Genomic DNA, 21,599 nt, shown 5'->3' with positions numbered 1-21,599 from the left:
TATTTATAATACTATTTACATAAAAAAATACCAACAACAAAGAGATATACGTGAACATAGCAAGTAAGCTCAAAAGAGCAGAGTTGTGTCTTCATTGCCACACCAGAACAGTGCCTGGCACTTAGTAGGCAATGAATAAATTTCTGTTGGATGTACGTAAATACATGTAGCTGCATAAAAAGGGGACTGAAAAGCTGCAAACCAAGCTGTTAAGTGGTGAAGGTGGTCCCCTACCTTGGGAGAAGAGAGAACGGTATATGTGGGATAGGTTAGTGAAGGGCGATGCGCTTGTACGATGCGCTCGTACTCACCAAACTTCTGATTGTTTCAATCTTATACAAAGAGATGATGTTCATGTGTTAGTTGGCTAGTAAATACAAAAACCAAACAGATTAACAAAACAAAACACAATAAGAGCAAAAAAGACTGACCACATTTTCATTTAATTTCTCTACAACCCTTCCAGGTAAGTAATATCCTCATTTTACTAAGGTTCAGAGAGGTTAAGTAACTTGCTTTGATGGGAGCCTAGATGTGAACTTTGACCTGTGACTCCAAGGCCGAGGTTCACTTCACTCCATTGTGTTTATAAATGTACAGACAGGTAAGTGCAACAAACTTGAAGGCTGCGAGGTAAAAGGCAGCAGCAGTTGTAGTGGAGGCAGGTGGAGAAACGTGGCAAATTCTAGAGATAGAGGGGATATTTCTAGGAAGGATTGCAGAGATAAAGCTTGATCTAAGAACTTGAAAGGTGAGTTCTTCCTCCCCCGCCCTTTGGCACCTTTATTACTATTGAATTATGTTTTAATTGAGGGATAATTGACATACATTAATTTCAGGTATACAACATAATAATTCATATTTGTACATGCTGAAACGATCACTATAATAGGTCTGTTTAACACCCGTCATCATAGTTACAGAATTTTTTTGTCATGAGAACTTTTAAGATTTACTCTCTTAGCAAGTTTTAAATATACAAGACAGTGTTATTAACTGTAGTCGCCGTGCTGCACATTACATCCCCAGGACTTATTTATTTTATAACTGGAAGTTTGTAATTTTTGGCTCCCTGCACTCATTTTGCCTACCCTCGAACCCCCGCCTCTGGCAACTACCGATCTATTCTCTTTTTTGATTCCACATATAAGTGAGATCATATAGTATCTGTCTTTCTCTGTCTGACTTATTTCACTTAGCATAATGCCTTCAAGGTCCATCCATGTTGGTGCAAATGGCAAGATTTCATTATTTTTAATGGCTGAAAAATGTTTCATTGTGTATATATATTATATTTTCTTTATCCATTCACCTACTGATGGACGCTTAAATTGTTTCCATATCTTGGCTATTGTAAATAATGTTGTAATGAACATGAGGGTGCATATATCTTTTTTAATTAGTGTTTTCATTTTCTTCAGATATATACCCAGAAGTGGAATTGCTGGATCACACGGCAGTTCTATTTTTAGCGGTTTGAGGAATCTCCATACTGTTTTTTTTTTTAATTTATTGGGGTGACAATTGTTAGTAAAATTACATAGATTTCAGGTGTACAATTCTGTATTACATCATCTATATATCACATTGTGTGTTCACCACCCAGAGTCAGTTCTCCTTCCATCACCATATATTTGATCCACCATACTGTTTTCCATAGTGGCTGCACCACTTTACATTCCCACCAATGGCACACAAGGGTTGCAAAAGTTGAGTTGTTGAAACTATGGGAGAAGGGCAATTCCAGGCACACACTTGTGTGTGTATCAATGGATATCACAGAGGAAACCACTAGGCCTATTTTATGAACAATAAGTAGTTGAGTGGGCATGGCTGAAGTTTTACTTACGTTTCTAGGTGAAAGGTAAGGACTGGAAAGATTTGATTTGATTTGTACCAGATAATGAGATCTGTGCTCAATAAGACAAGACTCCCTAGGGTGAAGGTGTGGAGCCTATTTTGAAAAGGATCAAACTAGAGACAAGAAATCCATTCTATATAGTAACATCACCAAGTAAGGAACGATGGCTTTTGCTGAAGGCAGTGACAAGGGATTTGGAGAGAGAGGAGGGGATAAATCTGAAAGATTGATGGGACTTGATGACTGATGACTACTGCGAGGGAGGATGCTGGGAGTATAAAGAGGGAGAGAAGTTTGTTGGAGAGAAAACTGGGCATGAGGTCTCTTAAAAAGGGATCACTTGTGTATTACCTGTTTCACTGCATATAAGACAGGATATTATAATTTATTATAATTAGCTGTATGTGAGTCTGCCTCCTCTACTAAGCCATGACTCATTCATCTCATCTCCCCACTGTCTAGTGCCCTGTCTTGCACAGATTATGTTAACACTGAATGAAAAAGTATAGCAGAGATTGGCTTTGGTTTGGGGTGGGTGGGGGGAGCAAGGAATGGTAGGGAATAAGTAATCACAAAAGTAGGAGGCAAAAAGTTCTCCAGCCTACTGCCTCCCTCCTCAGCCTTAGTCAGAAGCCTGGCCCAGGGGAGATCGCTTAATTTTCCCTCAATCCTTCTCTGAATTAGTCCCCACAGTGTGATAGTGTTGAATGGCTGAGACGTGGGTGGCTTCAGGATGGGGGAGAGTGCCTTCCCCAGATTCTGCTACCATCACCCATAAACTGATTCTAAACAGGCATTATAGGTGAAGCCTCAGACTTCTTCCCTCCTCTAAACCACCAAACCTTGAGATGTATGGCAAGAGGTGGCATGTCTTTAGCATGTCTTTAGGTGGCACAGGCTGATGTGGCAAGGGGAAAAGGGGGAGCAGCGAGGAAGGTGTGAACAGCAGACAGAAAAGGAGGCCACATCCTAATATTCCTGGGGATGTGAAAGGAGAAAGGAACCAGTGGGCATTTTAATTATTATTATTTAATTAAAATATTTTAACCATTTATATTATTAAAAAATCATTTAAATCAATACAGAAAACAAATCTGATTTAACTGTTTTTTAAAATTTTTTATTGGGGAATATTGGGGAACAGTGTGTTTCTCCAGGACCCATCAGCTCCAAGTCGTTGCCCCTCGATCTGGTTGTGGAGGGCGCAGCTCAGCTCCAAGTCCAGTCGCAGTTTCAATCTTTAGTTGCAAGGGGTGCAGCCCACCATCCCATGCGGGCATTGAACTAGCACCCTTGTTGTTGAGAGCTCGCGCTTCAACCAGCTGAGCCATCCTGCCGCCCCTCTGGAAACTCAGCAGCAGCCCATTGTCTTCAATGTAGTTGTGGAGGGTGCAGCTCACTGGTCCATGTGGGAATCAAACCAGCAACCCTGTTGTTCAGGGCTCGCACTCCAACCAGCTGAAAGGCATCATACCACCCTGATTGAGCTATTACCTGGACTTAACAATTACCAATATTTGCTACATTTAGGTCAGTTTTGGGGGAAGTATTTTAAGATAATTTAGACAATATGATATTAAATCCTTAAATGTTTCAATATGTATTGCAAATAAAAACACGTTCGATCATGTTGAATAGAGTCAATAATATTGTAATAAACGTTCAAACCTGGGCGCAGCTCACAGTGGCCCATGTGGGGATCGAACTGGCAATCTTGGTGTTACTAGTACCATGCTCTAACCAACTGAGCTAACCTACCTTCCTTCCTTCCTTTTCTCTCTCTCTCCCTCTCCCTCTCCCCCTCTCCCTCTTTCTCCCTCCTCTCTCCCTCCCTCCAGCCTCTTTCCTCTCTTTCTTTCTTCCTTAGAATTTTTATAATAGTTTATTTGAGCCAAACTGATGACATATACCAGGGAGCAAGATCTCAAATTCTCCAGAGTATAACAGTTTTGCAACTTCTTTTATATGCAGTTTATTTTATGCATTTGAAATAGGTGGTGAACACACAATGGGATTTATAGATGATGTAATATAGAATTGTATACCTGAAATCTATGGAACTTTACTAACAATTGTCACCTCAATAAACTTTAATTTAAAAAAAGAAGAAAGAAATTAAGGGGGAATGTAAGAAAGATTACAGGAAGGTGGAAGAAAGCAAGGTGGGGGGTTGGATTACAGGATAGTTAACAAGATTATGTGCTCTCTTGAGAGTGGTTGGGTGGTTTTCCTTGAGGGGTATGAAAAGAGGTATTTCAAAAAGTGTGTTAACCTAAGTGCACAGAAACAATGGACACTGCTTAAGGCAAAGATAAGCCTTTTACTAAAGAAGTTATATACCTGGGACGTGACCTACTCACCATGACCAGCCTAGATAGGAATTTAGGATCAGAGCACCCTATGAGGTTGCTTTCTGTAGAACCCCTTTTTCGTCCACTCTGTGTATGGTGTCAGATGAGTACTAGACTTATTACTTCGTAAGGTACATAAATGCCTAATCACTATGTTGTATACCTGAAACTAATATAATATTGTATGTCAACTGTAATTGAAAAATAAATTTAAAAAACCTGTTCTTATATAATCCCAATAGTATTATCATGTTCCCCAAATTAACAATCACTCCTTGATATCATCTAATAATCCATATTGAAATTTTCCCAACTGTCCCCAAAATGCCTTTTACAGCTGGTTTGTTCATGTTGCATGTGACTGTTTTGCCTCTTAAGTCTCTTTTAAGCCCTTCCTCCTCTTGTCGTTGACTTGCTGAAGAAACAGTCAGTTGTCCTGTAGAATGTCCTACCTTTTGGATTTTTCTTATTTGTGTCTTTGTGTTTCCATTTATCTTGTTCCTCCAGCCCCCATATTTTCTGCAAACTAGAGATAAAATCTAAAGACTTTCTTAGACTCAGGTTCAATATTTTGGAAAAGAATATATATTAGGTGTTCTTCATATTATATTACATCAGGGCCACACAATGCACGTCTGGTGGTCTGATTCAGTGTTTTTGAAGTTGCTGGAGGATGCTAAGCCTGAGGAGGCCTAGGCAGCAACCCACCTATGGACCTGGAAGATGAGCTCCGACTGGGCCCCAACCATCATCCCTGCTTGCCTGTACAGGCCCAGAGTGGGCTCAGGTCGAGGAGGAGATAATCACAGAAGGATCAGCTTGATGTTGACAGTTTGGACGGGCTCAGTCCTCGGGCAGGATTGAGCAGAGGGTCTTGCAACACAGACACCACACAGGCAGCGGTGACTCCCTGTTCAACCCTGCTGTGTGCACCTTGCAGGAATGAAGAGACTAACCAGGCAAAATTCTCCAGGGGTGGGGGTGAAACCATTCTAGGACCTGTTCATCCTGTCTTGCACTTTTCCCTTGTGGAAGGTAGGAAGGCCTCCTCTTCAGCTCTGGGCCTTTTGGTGGTGGACCTGGGGGAATGTGGCTCAGAGAAAATTCCTGACTTTACTAGCTCAGTTTTTCTTGTTCTCTGCTGTGGGGACAGAGTCCCAGAGAGCAGTTTCCAGGCTCTCTCGGCCTTACGTGGAAAGGTGCTGACTCGGGTGGTAGATGGCTGTTGGCTGTGACCAGTTAGCCAATTGGCCACCGATGTAACTGCCGTGGCTGCGTTGGTTGGTTGGTTGCCAGGCAGAGAACCGGGGGGCTGATTGCAGATCGTGTGGATCCTACTTCGTGTGGATCCTACTTCGTGTCTTTCCCGGTTGCCAGCGAGCCCGGGGTGCAGGAAGACCCCTTGTTGAGGTACTGGCGGATGTTTGCTCCATGTCTCCAACCCAGCCACCAGTGAGAATATAGTAGCATGACTCCCCTATCTATAGCACCATTGGTGTTCCTTTTTGGCCTCACCATATCCTGCATTCTTACGTGGGGAGCGGGATTAGAGACCCTGCGTGACATCTGCCTTCCAGTTTTCCTGTTTTATAAATCTTTGATTGCTCTTAAACTTTAGAATGGCAATGTTGGAAGGAGCCTTGTGGATCACCTAGACTAGTTCCCTCACAGAATTCCCCTTCTCCTTCATCCTTCCTTAGAAACAGCGGCTTGTAAGATGGTGAAACCAGGATGGTACAGTGTATTTCCCCAGACTTCCATCATCATACTCCACCTTCATAATTTTTACCGTTATCAGGTTTCCCTTATTCCACAGTATTCCATTAATTTTTTTTATCTTAACAATAAAATCTGTTAAATGATAGGTTTGATTATGTATTTCAAATTCCTTCTAAAATTCATTGAAAGAACACATACAGAAATGTTCAAATTCCACCAGGGGTAAGTGCCTCCCACTTTGGGGAATGCAGGAGTAGAAGTGGTGGCAGGGAGTCCCACTATGTCTGCCTTGGGACCTTGGTTGGGCACATTTCTCCAGTGTAGAATTTCTTTTCCTAAATCAGTAAGAAGATACTATAATATCTACAGGTGTTAGTTACTAGTCTTGTGAGTGACTAAGGTAAGCTCTTCCTGGAAGACTCCCAGGGACCTTTGTGCAGGAACCTGTGATCACCTACAGTGGTGGGGGAAGGGAGAGCAGAGGGAAGGAAGGCCGCGGTAAAGATTATCCCTTGGGCATCAGCATTAGGAAAGTTGTGGGAAAACCCTTCTTGGAGGCAGAAGTCTGTGAAGCTCCTGTCCTCTCCCATCTTTCCCTATCCACCCCAAGAAGGAATTAATATCCAGGGCCTTTCCCTCACAAGAACCACCCACTCACTCACCCTGGGGACAATGAAATCTTCCGGAAGAAGTCAGGTGTTAGGCCTCAACGAACCTCAGCCAGCTTCTCCGCTCCAGGGAGGGAGGGCAAAGCAGGAAGGAGGGGTTTGTGGTTGAGGAGAGCCAGGTGGTCCACCCCTAGCCGGAAATTGGGGGTGGAGAGGCCCCGGCCCAGCCCACACCAGACATCCAGCTCAGGCTGGGTCTGAGAGGCGACAAACCCCACCCTTTTCCTCTGGGCACCTCGTGGCCCAGGCGGGTTTGTTTATGAGTCCAGGTCCCTCCTCCCCCAGCCCGGCCCTCCGCCCGCCTCCAGGGTGGCCCCGCTTCCGTGGGAGGGGGAAACCGGGCCAGCCCCCCTTCCTTCCCTTCCCCTTTCTTCCTTCAGCTTCTGTGGATGCCGGGAGGGCAGGTCCTTTTTCCAGACCTGTTGAGTCTGTCGGGGGTCATTCTGTTTTCTGGGAATGGGAAACTGGGGGGTGGTGTAACTCTTCTCAACTCTGGACTCTGGAAGGGACTCAGGGCTACTTGTCCCAGGAAAGGAAATAGAAAGGGAAACTGCTTCATTTTTGGTTAAAAGAGGAACTTTTTTTTTTTTAATGCTTTACTGCCCGGGCAGGACCCCAGTCATCCCTGGGGTGCAGAGGTCTAGGTGGGGTGGGGTGACTGGTGAGGGTAAATCAGCATTAAGCACCAGCTTCCTTCTCGGTCTGGTGAGCTTTGGATCCCTGAGGAGGCTGAGGGGTTTGGATATTTGATGGAGGGAAATGTTTTGATTATGTATGTTTCAAGCTGGTCTCTAGATTTAAATGTTCAGAAAAACTCTTGGCTTAATCAGTTTGGGGTCTGGTTTCCTCTCTGACCCCCTGATGGGGAGCCTGCTTCTCTAACTCTCAAGAATGCAGATGGATGGTGGAATGTAGAGTCTCTCAGCAATTTCTCTTCCTCTTCCCCACCATGCCTCAAACTACCTCTGCTTTGCTTTGCCAGAGGGCCTTCAAGCTCCAGAGACCATCAGTTTCCAGTCTGGCCTTTTTGTAGCCCTTTTCAAGGTTGGACCAGAGTTCAGCTCCAACGATAACTAAACTGTGTTCTTGACTATGCCAAAAACTGTCAAAATGACAAAAACTGTCATTTTTCCCCTCAGCCTTCTTTCCTCCAGGGCCTTTAAGACCACCAGAGCCGCTGACTGGTTGCCACACTTAGAAAAGACTTTCCTAGTAGAAGGTACAGTCTAGGCAGGGATGAGCCACACAGTACCTCTCAGATAAGGAAACAGACATAGCAAAGGTACAGAATGACTCATTTTAAATAATGATAATAAAAAGAATAAGAATATCTGCAGGCAGTCCTTTTTCTCATCAACAGGTTTTGGGCTTCCCAAATAAAGAAACCCGACTTGTTAAAGTTCTTATCTTAGTTTCTTGCCTTTCCAGAGTCCTAAAAAGACTGAGGGATGTGTGTAATGATCCATTCAGATTCTTAGAGTCACTTTTGTACTGCAAATAACCTTAACTGCATGATGTGAGAAACCTAGGCTTGTTTTGTTCAGAGAGCTAGAATTAAAGATTTAGAACATTATCTGCTGAGACTTAACCTGTCAGGGTCTCTCTCTCTCTCTCTCTCTCTCTCTCTCTCTCTCTCTTTCTTTCTCTCTCTCTTCAATCTCCTTTATCCTAGAGTAGGCAGGGCAGGTAAAAGAAAGGTTAGTCAGTCCGTTTTGTACTTAGCTGTAGTTGAAAACTTACTGAGAGGGCATGTTGCAATGATGGGGTAAAAAGAGAGTTTTGACTCACCTATGTATTTTAATTTGTAAAATGTTCCCATTTACGAGATTGCTAAGTGGAAATTTGATGAAAGCTACAAAGTGGCTTCAAAATCAGGAAGAATGATTTAACTTGTAAAAGACAACCAACTGAAGGCTGAGAATCAATCTGGAGACCTATTTAGGATGTTAGGTAACTGGAATTATGCTTCCCCTTCCACTTAACAAATGTTTACTGGGTGTCAACTATATGCCAGCCCCTGAGGATATAAAGTGAAAAGGCATCATCTGGGCCTTCAGATTGCTTTGTGTAGTTGGAGAATCAGATATTTAGATACCTCGAGTGGAGGTGTGTAAACCGAACACAGTGGACAGAGTATTCAATACCTGTCGAAGGTAGGAAAGACTTCATAGAACTCGTTCTTTTTCCTTTTTTAAATTTTATTGGGGAACAGTGTGTTTCTCCAGGACCCATCAGTTCTAAGTTGTTGTCCTTCAATCTAGTTGTGGTGGGCACAGCTCAGCTTTAAGTCCAGTTGCCGGTTTCAATATTTAGTTGCACGGAGCGCAGCCCACCATCCCATGCGGGAATTGAACCGGCAACCTTGTTGTTCAGAGCACAGCATTCTAACCAACTGAACTAACTGGCCACCCCCCACATTGCTTTTTAAAACACAGTCATTAGGAGTTAAGTGATTTGAGAAGCCTTGAAATAAATAGATTCATTTTTGTTTTTTGTGTTAAGATTAAAAAAAATTTGTTCAGGTTTTACAGATAATTGGACAAGATGGATCATGCCCATTTGCTTTCAGGGACCATCAATAAGCAACCATCCCTCACTAGCCAGGTTCTGAATTTTGTCTTGTCCTGGAGAAACAGTATTGGGAAAAGGATGATGGCTCCTGAATTGCTGAGTCTATATCTAAGCCTTTTTCTCAGTAGCTGGGATAAAATCAAACCCTAGTTCTCATTTTAGGAATAACTTAGAACCATGGAAAAAACACAAGGGTTGGAATTAAACAGAGCAGTCATTAATTTAATGGAAGTATCTGAGCTTCAGTTTTCTCATCTATAAAAAGAGATGGCAGTTTCTTAAATTGGTTGAAAGGATTAAGTTGGACAATATATGTGAAATGTTCAGAGGACTGCTCTACAATGTTAGCCCCCCCCCCCCAGTTTAGGTGTGGTCTTATGCTGAATGCACTGAACAGCTGTTACAATCTTGACAGCTTGGTTTACAAAGATGACTAATGCAGTTTCTTCCCTTGGGAAGTTTCTTCCCTTCTGGAAGTTTCTTCTCTCCAGTTTCTTCCCACAGTGTTTCTTAAAATTGGTTTAGGGACTAATCACTTGAAAGAGCTACTAAAAAATGCATACTCTCAAGCCCCATCCGAGAGAATGGGAATTATTCAATCTGAGATGGGGTCTAGGAATCTACCTTTGTAAAAAGCAGCCCACAGGATTCTGATAGGGATTGTCTGACATATTTTGAGACGCTTTGATCTAGGGAGAGATGCTATTAATTATAATGTAATGTGATGTTTTATAATAAAGGTATACAAGAGGATGATGCCATTTGAACTATCCTGGAAGTATGGATAGGATTTTTTCAGGAGCTAGAAGGTAACATTATAAAAGCATTTTTAAAAAACAATAAAGAAAAAAAAACAAAACAATAAAGGCTCAGACCCCTTAGGGGAAGCAGACTTCCTTGAGTTAGGAAGAAAAAGCCAGAGGAGGGAAAGATGGGAGAGCAAAGGAGGCAGAAATTTTTTTTTTATTAAGCCATTTTTATAAATGGTTATACAAGGCATTGCTTTATTCTCTACAAAGAATTTATAGAAGACTTTTTGTGGCACTATTCTGGGTTGGAATCTGGAACTACAACTTACTAGCTTTGTGACCTTGGGCAAGTTACTGCCTAGCCTTAATTTCTTCAGTTATAAAACACATAATCTCTAAAACTTATTAGAATCTTCCATATGAGCATGACATAAAGAATGCAAAACACTTAACTGACCTAGGCACCTAACACATTCGACAATCACATCACCCGTCTTCAGGTCCTGCCCAAGACTGCAGAGGTCTGTTTTAGGGGAATCCAGACTTTAAAGCATGACAGCCTATCACAAGCGCTGAAATTGTAGCTATTTAAGTGATAACATATAACATACAAGTGCTAAAGAGAATGACCTCATCATTCTTGACCACAAACCACTCAGGCTGCCTCCACCAAAACTAGAATAAAAGGAAGGCAGGATGGGAGAGCAGAAATTCAGGTACCTCGGGAAATAGCTCCTTTAAAATCTTTGTAGTTGTAAAAAAAAAATAACCACAACAAAAAAAACTGTTCTACTACCTTGTTTTATGATTAGATGGCATTTGCAATTGAGAGTGGGGGGGAATAAGTGGCTTACAGGACCTTTACTCTGGGTCCTCCAGTGCACTTTAGCCTCAGAGCTCTTGAAAAGTTAATCCGCCATAAATTAAGTGGTCAGCACCTTTGGGGAAATTTAATAAAATGGCGTTTGCTGTAGTCTCACAAAGGCCTTGCAAATTGGTCAGCTCAGTGTTGACTGAAGGCGTGAGCACCGTCGCCAGATCTCATTGCGCTGGCACCCTCAGGGTTTACACCCACGTTCAGAGGCATCCGACTGCCTGTCCGCCCAGCCTGGGAAGAGTGAGACTTGAGAAATACTTTTAAGGGACGTTAAATGAAGACGTAAAAGAGCCCTGGTGGCGAGGCAGAACTGCACACTGAGTTTCTTGGCCCTGACACTTGTTGAGCTAGAGGGCTCCGCTAAAGCGTATCACCCAGTCACTGTAAAGACATCCCGTGAGGAGGGCCAATATGGCGACGGACTCCTCTTGGCACAGCCCTTTTCCCTCCCCCATGAGAGACGGCTCTAGTAACGCCCATCGGCCAAGATGGAGGCGGTGCCTGGCTTCCTCCGCCGCCTCATTGGACTGAGTGACTAAGTGAGACGCCAATTCTCCTCTGCCTACTCCGAGTTCCCGCCCTCAGAGTTCATTCGGTGTTTAATTGGCTTTTAGTTCCCGTCAATTTGCGTCTTATCTTGTCTCTTTTCAGCGTTAATCCAATCACAACTTTCCTGGCTGCCCGCCTGATTTCTGATTGGTTTTGATCAACTTCATCCTCTCCCATTCCTGTCTACTTCTTGTCTCTCCTCCCACTGGGACTTTGCTCAGGCACGTCCAGGATTCTGGTTGGTCGTTGTTCTGTCACTCCAACCAAAGCTCTTCCTATCTCTACCTCTCAGAGAGCCCGCCTGGCAGTTGACTGGTTTCTTTCCAAGCCTATCATTTCTAGCTCCCGCCCACATCCACTTCCTGCGTCTTTTATTGGTTTTGAAAATTGAGAGGGCGGCCTTTTAGGGCGGACACCGGGCACGCAACTTTGTCTTACACGCCTCAGAGAGTAAGCGAGTCTTACCATTGGATAACCTGCCCGCCTTTCTTCTGCAAGTCCCTCCTTCCTCCCTCCCTCATTGGGCGGGGCAGCAGTGAAGGGGAGGGGCCTAGGCCGGGCTTGTGGCGCGCTGCTCCCTCCTCCTTACCCCCCCCTCCCTGTCCGGTACGGGTTCGTTTGCCTCGTCAGCGTCCGCGTTTTTCCTGGCCCCCCCCAACCCCCCCGGACAGGACCCCCTTGAGCTCGTCCCTCAGCTGCCACCATGAGCGGTAAGGATGAGTCCACTTCAAGCTTAGGGGTGGTAGGGGAATGAGGGGGCGCGCGCGAGGGCCGACCAGGCGGTCCCCGCCATGAGGGGGGGCGGGCGGGAGGCGGCGGCGGCGGCCTTGGTCCCGCCCGGGGCGGAGGGAAGGGAGGGAGAAGGGGCAGTGGCGGGGCCTCCGAGGAGGAGGGGGATGGGCCGCCCGCCCCGGGGGAGGGGGCAGAGTGGCCTCGCCCGCCCCCTGCCCGCCCCGGCCACGGGGGGGACGGGCCTTACCCCCCACTACTCGGCCGTCTGCCTAAGGCTCCTCCTGCCGGGGGCTGGAGCCGCGGGGGCGGCCCGAGCAGTGCAGGCCCCGCCCGGGCCAACCGCCTCCCTGGTCCGCCCTCTGGTCGCCGCCGGCCCCAGGGCCCTCCCCACCCTCCGTAGATTTCCCCTCCCCCCCACTGTCCCGCCCTTTCCACGCCCCTCACCCCGAAACCGCCCTTTCCCTCTAGGGTCCGCCCTCAGTCCGCCAGGAAACCTGATTTCTGTGTCCTGGACCCGTTTAGCCCCTTACCAGTATTCACAAATGTTTCCCCACTCACACTTCTCAACTTTTTTCCCCTTTGCCCTCCTCTCTTGTTACTTTTTACACTTGAATTTTTCTCTTTCTCCATCTCCTTTGACCCTAATTTTAGCAAGCTTTCCATCCACCCACATGTTTTTTGTCTTATCCTTGTTTTTTTCCCCCAGGATAGTTTTTCTTGTTTTGAAACTCTTTCAACATGCCCACTGTCCTTCACACTTCCTATGCCAAAAGCACCTTTTCAATATTTTCTGAGTTTAACTTAGTGCAAAGGAGAGTTGAGGCCCAGTTTCAGCACCAGTAAGCCTAGCTCATGTGCTACACATTCTGCAACTGTTCCTTCTCCCCCAATCCATTTTTTTTTTTTTTTACGCTGGCATGTTTCACCTTCCTGTTAGTCATGCCTGTTTCATCATAGCCTCTTCTATTCTTCCTCACTTTACCCTTTTCCTTCCCTCAACTTGAAGTTGTCTATCCTTTCATTCTTTTTAGACCAAGATCACTCCATGGATGAAATGACAGCCGTGGTGAAGATTGAAAAAGGAGTTGGTGGCAATAATGGGGGCAATGGTAATGGTGGTGGTGCCTTTTCCCAGGCTCGAAGCAGCAGCACAGGCAGTAGCAGCAGCAGTGGAGGAGGAGGACAGGTAAGTGCTGATCAGGACAGAGCGGCCAAGGTGTTGAGAGGATGTACCCATCTTTAGGTGATTGTCTCCACAGAAAAGAATTTAGGAAGGGGCTCACCCTTTTAGAGATAGGGAAGTAAGTACAGAGAGACAAGTGACTGGGAGAGCCCCAAAAATGGCAATTTCAGCGTTTCGTTTGTTCATTTTCTCTTTGTCTGCACTGCGTTGCTGTTTGTTTATAGTATACTCCCCCCCCCCCCCCCCCCCGCTGGCAACTGGGTGTCAACTGAACTGATTCCTTTCCTCTTATTTTTTGGCCAGGAATCCCAGCCATCCCCTTTGGCTCTGCTGGCAGCAACTTGCAGCAGAATTGAATCACCCAATGAAAACAGCAACAACTCGCAGGGCCCAGGCCAGTCAGGGGGCACCGGTGAGCTTGACCTCACGGCCACACAACTCTCACAGGGTGCCAATGGCTGGCAGATCATCTCTTCCTCCTCTGGGGCTACCCCTACCTCAAAGGAACAGAGTGGCAGCAGTACCAATGGCAGCAATGGCAGTGAGTCTTCCAAGAATCGCACGGTCTCTGGTGGGCAGTATGTTGTGGCTGCCACCTCCAACTTACAGAACCAGCAAGTCTTGACAGGACTACCTGGAGTGATGCCTAACATTCAGTATCAAGTAATCCCACAGTTCCAGACCGTTGATGGGCAACAGCTGCAATTCGCTGCCACTGGGGCCCAAGTGCAGCAGGATGGTTCTGGTCAAATACAGATCATACCAGGTGCAAACCAACAGATCATCACAAATCGAGGAAGTGGAGGCAACATCATTGCTGCTATGCCAAATCTACTCCAACAGGCTGTCCCCCTGCAAGGCCTGGCTAATAATGTACTCTCAGGACAAACTCAGTATGTGACCAACGTACCAGTGGCCCTGAATGGGAATATCACTTTGCTACCTGTTAATAGCGTTTCTGCAGCTACCTTGACTCCTAGCTCTCAGGCAGTCACTATCAGCAGCTCTGGGTCCCAGGAGAGCGGCTCCCAGCCCGTCACCTCAGGGACTGCCATCAGTTCTGCCACTTTGGTATCATCACAAGCCAGTTCCAGCTCCTTTTTCACCAATGCCAATAGCTATTCATCAACTACTACCACCAGCAACATGGGAATTATGAACTTTACCACCAGCGGATCAGCAGGGACCAACTCTCAAGGCCAGACACCCCAGAGAGTCAGTGGGCTACAGGGGTCTGAAGCTCTAAACATCCAGCAGAGCCAGACATCTGGAGGCTCAATGCAAGCAAGTCAGCAAAAAGAGGGAGAGCAAAACCAGCAGTCACAGCAACAACAAATTCTTATCCAGCCTCAGCTAGTTCAAGGAGGACAGACCCTCCAGGCTCTTCAAGCAGCACCATTGTCAGGGCAGACCTTTACAACTCAAGCTATCTCCCAGGAAACCCTCCAGAACCTACAGCTTCAGGCTGTTCCAAACTCTGGCCCCATCATCATCCGGACACCAACAGTGGGGCCCAATGGACAGGTCAGTTGGCAGACTCTTCAGCTGCAAAACCTCCAAGTTCAGAACCCACAGGCCCAGACAATCACGTTGGCCCCAATGCAGGGTGTTTCCCTGGGGCAGACCAGCAGCAGCAATACCACCCTTACACCCATTGCCTCAGCTGCCTCTATCCCTGCCGGCACCGTCACTGTGAATGCTGCTCAGCTCTCCTCTATGCCTGGCCTCCAGACCATTAACCTCAGCGCATTGGGTGCTTCAGGAATCCAGGTGCACCAGCTTCCGAGCCTGCCCTTGGCTATAGCGAATGCCCCAGGTAAGGCTTCTCATTTTTTGCATTTATTTCCAGAGCTAAGTAGCACCTCAGGTGAAACTGTTAGGCGTAAAGAAGGGAATAAAGCCTTTTGGGGGTAACACTTTCTTGAGGGCTAGTCATGTAGACAAGTTCATTAGAGAAATAGCAACGATTCTATTTAAGTCATTTGGAACCGATTTAATGGAAACTTTTCCCCCCCCTGTTAATCTGATGAGAAAGGAGCGCTTCTGGGCAGTGTCCCTGGGGTCTCTGTACTTCCAGTGCCTTTAGTACTATAGAACAAGCAAAGGTTGGCAAACTTTTTCTGTAAAGGGCCAGATAGCATATATTTTAGGTCTGTGGGCCACATATGGTCTCAGTTACATTTTAGCAACCCTTTAAAGCTGTAAAACAATTCTTAGTTCCAGGGCTCTATTTGGCCTGTTATTTGGGCTCACCCCTGCATAGGATAAGAATTCATTATAAACTTGACCTATTTGTAGGACAGTTATTAAGTTGTATTTCTCATGAAGAACTATTAATTTCTGAGCAAGGGGAAAAGTGATATCGTGGATCCTAGAAGGATTTCTTTTTTTTTAAGGAGGTCGCAGCTCACAGTGGCTCATGCGGGGATCGAACCGGCAACCTAGGTGCTACTAGCACCATTCTGTAACCAACTGAGCTAACAGGCCACCCCAGGATTTTTTTTTTCTTCAATAAAACAAGTTCCTTGGTTAATCTTTAGTTAACCAGAGTGTCCTATCCTACTCTCTGAGCAAGCTGGTTAATCAAGGTTTAATTTTTTTAAAACTCCTAGTTAAAAGTAGAATCCATCCACTTCCCCTTACACTAGTGTATATTTTTAATAAGCTTCCCAGGTGATTCTGATACTTCCTAGATACCCTCTTTCCCTGAAAATAAGACCTAGCCAGACCGTCAGCTCTAATGCGTCTTTTGGAGCAAAAATTAATATAAGACCTGGCCTGATACTATATTATGTAAGACCCGGTCTTATTTTACTATAAGACTTATTTTACTATAAGACTTATTTTACTTATAGTAAAATAAGACCGGGTCTTATATTAATTTTTGCTCCAAAAGATGCATTATAGCTGATGGTCCGGCTAGGCCTTATTTTCGGGGAAACAGCATAAGAGAACTACTTCCCAGACTGCTTTGAAAGTAGTACTTAGTTGAGAAGGGAGGGGAGAGAAGGAGTGGGGCTGAATGGAATGGAGAGGTGGAGAGGAGTTAGGAATAAGGAAAGCATTGAAGGGAAAGAATCTAAGGGAAGAGGTATATATATTGGAACGTCTCAGTTGACCGCAATAGTCACTCATTTTGAACTATGTTTCACTATTGGTTATTTTGAAATTTGAACCATATCCATTTAAAAAGGTGAAAATTAGTTTATTTAGAAGATTTTATCATTTTAAAGTCTATCATGATGGAGCTGACCTTTAATAAAGCATGATAAAAGGGTATATACACATTTTTATATTTTGGCATGAAAAAAATTATGATGGGAAATTGTTTAGTATCACTGACGTGCTAGTCCTGTTTGAATATATGTAGGCTCATGAATTGTCTACTTTTTTTTATAATACTGGTGTTTAGACTGGTTTTTATGTAAGTGAGGATAACAAATAGGCAGCCATATTTCCTGCCTTCTGCGATTTTGGAAAGTCAGTGTGGGAAAGTCTGTTCAAGTTCCCTAACTTTCTTACATTCTTGTGGTGTGTTTTAAATGACTACATTTTGAGCTTTAACAAGGCAGTAATTTTCTTAGTGAACTGGAGTCCTTAGAATAGAAAGTTAGAACTGGAAGGGACCTAAGAAATCATCTAGTACAACTGCTTTATTTTCTAGATGAGGACATTGAGATATTAAAAAGGACGTGAGGCTTGTTAGTTCTCCTAATCTAGGGCATTTCAATACCTGTTAGTTTTAACTCCGGATGTGAGAAATCCTTTAGATTGTTAACAATATGTATCTTCTTTGAAATGTAATACTCTAGAACTGGCAAATGTCTTATAGGCTAAAAATCATGGGAGTAGAAGTGGGAAAAATTTAATAAAAACTGAACTTAGCCTGGAAAAGTAGACACTTTCTGGGTAATCTACATTAGCATGTTTGTTTTCTCTTTGCTATGAAGTTGTATCCAGCAGTTTTGCTCTTATTTAAAGGAAAGCAAAGCTGTGGGATTGTTCCCATTAATAATAATTTGGATCCTTGCAATTTCTAAAAGGTTTATAACTTAAGCTCTAGAGAACAGTTATGAGGCACGCTCATTGCTAAATCATGCTCTGGGGAAGTCTGCCATTTAATATGTCATAGGATAGGGCTACCTAGCTGTTATTGATGGTCTCTGAGCTCAAGAAAATGTATGCCTTTCTGTAAGGTAGCAGCAGCTTGACGTTCACTAATGAGAGAATGAGGCACTGAAAGGCCATTTTGTGAGAGTTGAGATTGGTTGCTTCATTAGTTATGGTTTCTGTAGATAGTTTCCTCCTTTCTGGTTAGTCATACTTTTGCAACATTTCTTTCCCTTCATTTGATCTGACTTCATCCTTAATGAAACAAAATAAAACTATTTCCTGAAGCTTAGTGCTGTTCAGCTGTTGCCTGGCTGCTGCAAAGTATCTCATTTTACCCCCTTTTCTGGTATATAGTTATGTTACTGGAAAAATTCAACCTCGTGGCCGTATGATGTATAATAGTAGAAAGAGTCCTGGATGTGAAATCGTTTTGTAAGATACAGTTAGGGAGGTAGCCCTCTGCAAAGTGAGACATGGTTGTGAAAGACTGCAGCTTCCAAGGTGTTCGCTTAGTCTGTTTATCATAATTTTTAAAAATCATCTTTAAAAAATCTTCTTAGCTCTCCTGTTGACTTTTACTCTTGTTTACTTCTGTTTGCTGAATACACAGCCAAAGGCATAAATGTAGAAACAAAATAAACCAACCACCTCTGTATTCTTGTTTTTCATGGCTCTGCCCCTGGTGGGTGGTAGTGAGGAAGGGACCACCCAGTAAACTAAATTTAGTTTCCAGACAGTGAAATGATCTATGGGCTCTTTTTAAAGTTATCAGAAACTTTTTTTCTTATTTTTTTTCCTAATCAACACGCTTCCCCTTATATTGTAGTCACACTCTAATAGATTGTTATTTTGTTTTATTTTTTGTTTTCAGTTTAAAGCTTTAGGTTTTTTTTCTCAGTATCTGTTAAGTCCTTAAAACTCTTACCCCATGATGGGGGTGGGGGGTGGCTTTGAAAGACTGAGTTTGGATGACTTCGTGGGAGTTCTGCCTAATAAAGAGTGTGGGGCAGGGCTTTGGCAGGAGAATAGAACATATTTCCTTGATGGCTATAATTCACTCAAGAAGCAAATTTCAGGCACTAAAAATAAAAATTTCACATCTGTTCAGTTTTATCGGGGTCAGGAAAATGTCTTCTCTTAGAAGTTAAGTTGAATGTGATACTAGAGTTGGTTTGCCAACAGTGTCACTAAACTTGGGGTCAGATTGCTGAGACCTAATTTGTTAAAAAGTTGTATTTTAGACTAGTGCGTTTGAACATTAGCAATAAGGTTGAGATGATTTTTAATGTGTTCAGAAGTATCATTCTTATGCAAGAGGTCACATGAGAGAATTTTGTATTTTAAAATAGTATTCTTTATCAAATACAATGTAAAATGTTTCTGCATCATTTGCCTTCTTTATCAAATAGACTTATTTCTTAGGGTCATGTTAGTGCTTTTTAAATGATTTTAGTTTAAGTAGAAAAGGTCTTTAAAACTTAGGTGCCTTGATTGATCTGAAAAGACTGAGGAGACAGCCTTCAGACTTTTTCAGTTGCTCCTATTTATTCATTCCAGTGCCTTTCCGTAAATGACGTCATTGTTAAATCACGTTGTATTGTGTAATGTGGCCATTTTAGTTCTTAATTAAATAACAAGAGCACAGGGTGCCTAGTGTTTCAGAAAAGTTTAGTTATCTGTTCTGTTCTGCTATCTTCCTTTCTGTTTAATTGTTCCACTTTGTAAAGTAGCATGTAAATATCGGCACTGATAATTTACTTCTGCTCATTCCTTGCTTAATTGCTTTGTTTTCCCTCCTTGAAAATGTTTTAGAATGTAAGATGAACATCTGTAGCAAAACTTTATACATGTAATGCTTTAAGTTTCTTATTGGGTATCTGTAAACAGTATATAATAATTAGTTGAAAATTTTCACTTTGCTGTTTAATTGAAAAACATACTGTTTTTCGGATTTTTTACAGAAGGTGTGTCACAATAGTACTGTCCCACAGACCCTGGTGTATAGAAGATTATTTTAAAATTTATTTGCCCACACTGACTGTATTGTTAATACTGTTCTAGGTTTTAAGAACTGTTCTCCTTGGAAAACTATATTCTGTAGAAAGAATATTTGTCAGAGTTGGTTGCAAATCTGGGCTATAATTTAAATTTATACTTTTGCTCCAATGTTTTTTAAACTGAATGGCTTATGGAAACTGGGTGGTATTACTTGTTTGACAGGTTTGAATGTGCCTATCTAATTTATTTAGAATCCTCATGCTGTATCTATGTAGAAATAAACAATAACAATATCAAAGGAGTTAAAATATAAAATACCTAGGTCAAGACAAAGATTTTAAAATATAAGAGAACTAATGTTTGTTGCTAATAATCTAAGGTTAAATGCTATTGAGATGGATTTTAAAAAATTATTCAATTTTGTTCTTTATTGATTTGACCCTATTTTGATAGCTTAAAAGTTACAGCTCTTTGCAAACATAATACAATTAAACCAGACTATCCATGGTAATAGCAATTAAACTGAAGGTTGCTAGAGCTGGAAACCTTCATTCCCTCCACTACACTTTAGGCTGTAAGGTGTATAAAGATTCAGTGATTTGCCAAAGGTCACTGACAAAATTTACAGTGACAGGTCTTTTGATTTAAGATCAATATCCTTGCCACTCAACTCCTTTCTCATCTTTTACTTCTCTCAAGTAGAAGAATGGATTTATTTATTTATTTATTTTTTTACCCAGTTCAATTATTTTGAAGTGTTAACTAACGTTTGTAGCCTAAGACAGATAACAGGAAAAAAAGAAGCGAAAGGCGTGGTTAATCAACAACAACTTTATAAACTTTGTTGTGAATGAGAATTTGTTGTAATCAGACAAATTAATTTGAATTTATTGAATCTCTAAATGAAGTATAAATAATCAATGATGATGATTGAAAACACTAGGAAAGGGAGGAACAAGATGGCAAAAGAGAAACCAAAGACTTAGATAATTAATCAGTCTTTGAACACATGAAGGTCACCTTTGTCATATTAGGGTGTGTGTGGGGTATTACCCTCCCCCCCTTTTTTTTTTACAGTTAGGAAGATGTGGTTTGTTTTCCTGACTGTTCTAATTTTTTCCCTGATATGCTTGAGACATTTTTATAGCAAACTTTATTTCCTTATTCCTCTTCATCTATTATTTTTTATGTTATTCTGGAACTTCCCTTTCAGGGCCTTCCTTCCCTTACGCTCTTTATTTTTGATTAAAAAAAAAAATTATCCCAATGTACTTGGGGATATGGTTTAACTACCAACCCTTTTAAAGGGCCTCATTTTGTCCAGGCCCTACATGGTTACTGGTGGTATATCTGAAAGAACTCTGCTTAGAATTCTTTGGCAGTTTTTTTGCACCATCATGAAAAAATGTATTTTATACAGACCATTTATTTTAAAGAAGGTAAAAAGCCCATTACCCTGTAAACCATATTTGGAAATTTTCCATCTTACCAAGAAATTTCTTTGGTTTGGTGTTCTTTTAAAAGAATTATCTTTAAAAATTTTAAGAAATTGGCATTAATCACATTTTGAATGCCCTCCTTGTTTAACTTAAATTCTGTTAGGAAATTCAGTAATACTCATAGTTCAATTAACTTACATAGGCATTTACTGAACACCAGTATACTTAGTAATATAATTGCCCCCAGCAGGCTTAAGAATTACATACAAAGTGTAAACGTTAAAATGGGTTCCAATTTTTGATGCTTCATTCATAGCAAAATATATTGAGCATTTATCATGTGTCAAATGTGCTAGGCTTTCTGAACTCATACAGATAAGGTCTCTGCCTTCACAGACACCAGTTGCTGTTGTGCTATAGTTACCTATACTTAGTACACTTCAGAGAGGGCCAGAGTTGCTGCAAAATACTGGGAGTGCCAAAAAAAATGTATACAAGTGGATACTTTGGTCAATGTTGCTCAAGCAGCAGTTCTCTGTAATCAGAAGTGTCTGGATGCTGATGGTAACCACTTTGAGCACCTCTTGTAATTGTAAAAGTCAAACGTGACTTGTATTTGTCTTTTGCTATAGATATATATTATAATTTTAATATAGTTTTCCTTTCTTAAAATGTGTATACATTTTTTGACACCTTCTGTATGTGAAATAATACAGCCACTAGTATTTTGAATTTATATTGTAGTCTCCTGGTAGTGCATTACAGATTGTCAGGTTATTTATTTAAACT

General features: G+C 42.5%; 1 protein-coding gene and 1 long non-coding RNA gene across 3 annotated transcripts in view; one reads left to right on the top strand and one right to left on the bottom strand.

Moving 5' to 3' along the window:
• Positions 1-2,965: 2,965 nt before the first annotated feature.
• Positions 2,966-6,851, bottom strand: LOC141570089 (uncharacterized). The gene is made up of 2 exons (XR_012493958.1): positions 6,594-6,851; positions 2,966-3,319 (listed from the first exon to the last, which is right to left on the bottom strand). It is a non-coding gene; the product is annotated as an uncharacterized LOC141570089 (long non-coding RNA).
• A 5,085-nt stretch (positions 6,852-11,936) lies between these two features.
• SP1 (Sp1 transcription factor) overlaps positions 11,937-21,599 on the top strand; it is a 42,263-nt gene continuing 32,600 nt past the window's right edge. Inside the window, exons 1-3 of one of the 2 annotated variants that reach the window (XM_074325629.1) lie at positions 11,937-12,055; positions 13,109-13,263; positions 13,564-15,076. In XM_074325629.1, coding sequence (XP_074181730.1) covers positions 12,049-12,055; positions 13,109-13,263; positions 13,564-15,076 — 1,675 coding nt within the window. In that variant the 5' untranslated portion in view covers positions 11,937-12,048. Of the gene's footprint in view, positions 12,056-12,545; positions 12,917-13,108; positions 13,264-13,563; positions 15,077-21,599 lie in introns of those variants that run through there. The other variant, XM_074325630.1, reaches the window with a different exon arrangement.

Source organism: Rhinolophus sinicus, linkage group LG02 (assembly GCF_036562045.2).
Source record: "Rhinolophus sinicus isolate RSC01 linkage group LG02, ASM3656204v1, whole genome shotgun sequence".
NCBI classification, from domain to species: Eukaryota; Metazoa; Chordata; class Mammalia; order Chiroptera; family Rhinolophidae; genus Rhinolophus; species Rhinolophus sinicus.
This window is presented reverse-complemented; position numbering and strand designations above follow the sequence as displayed.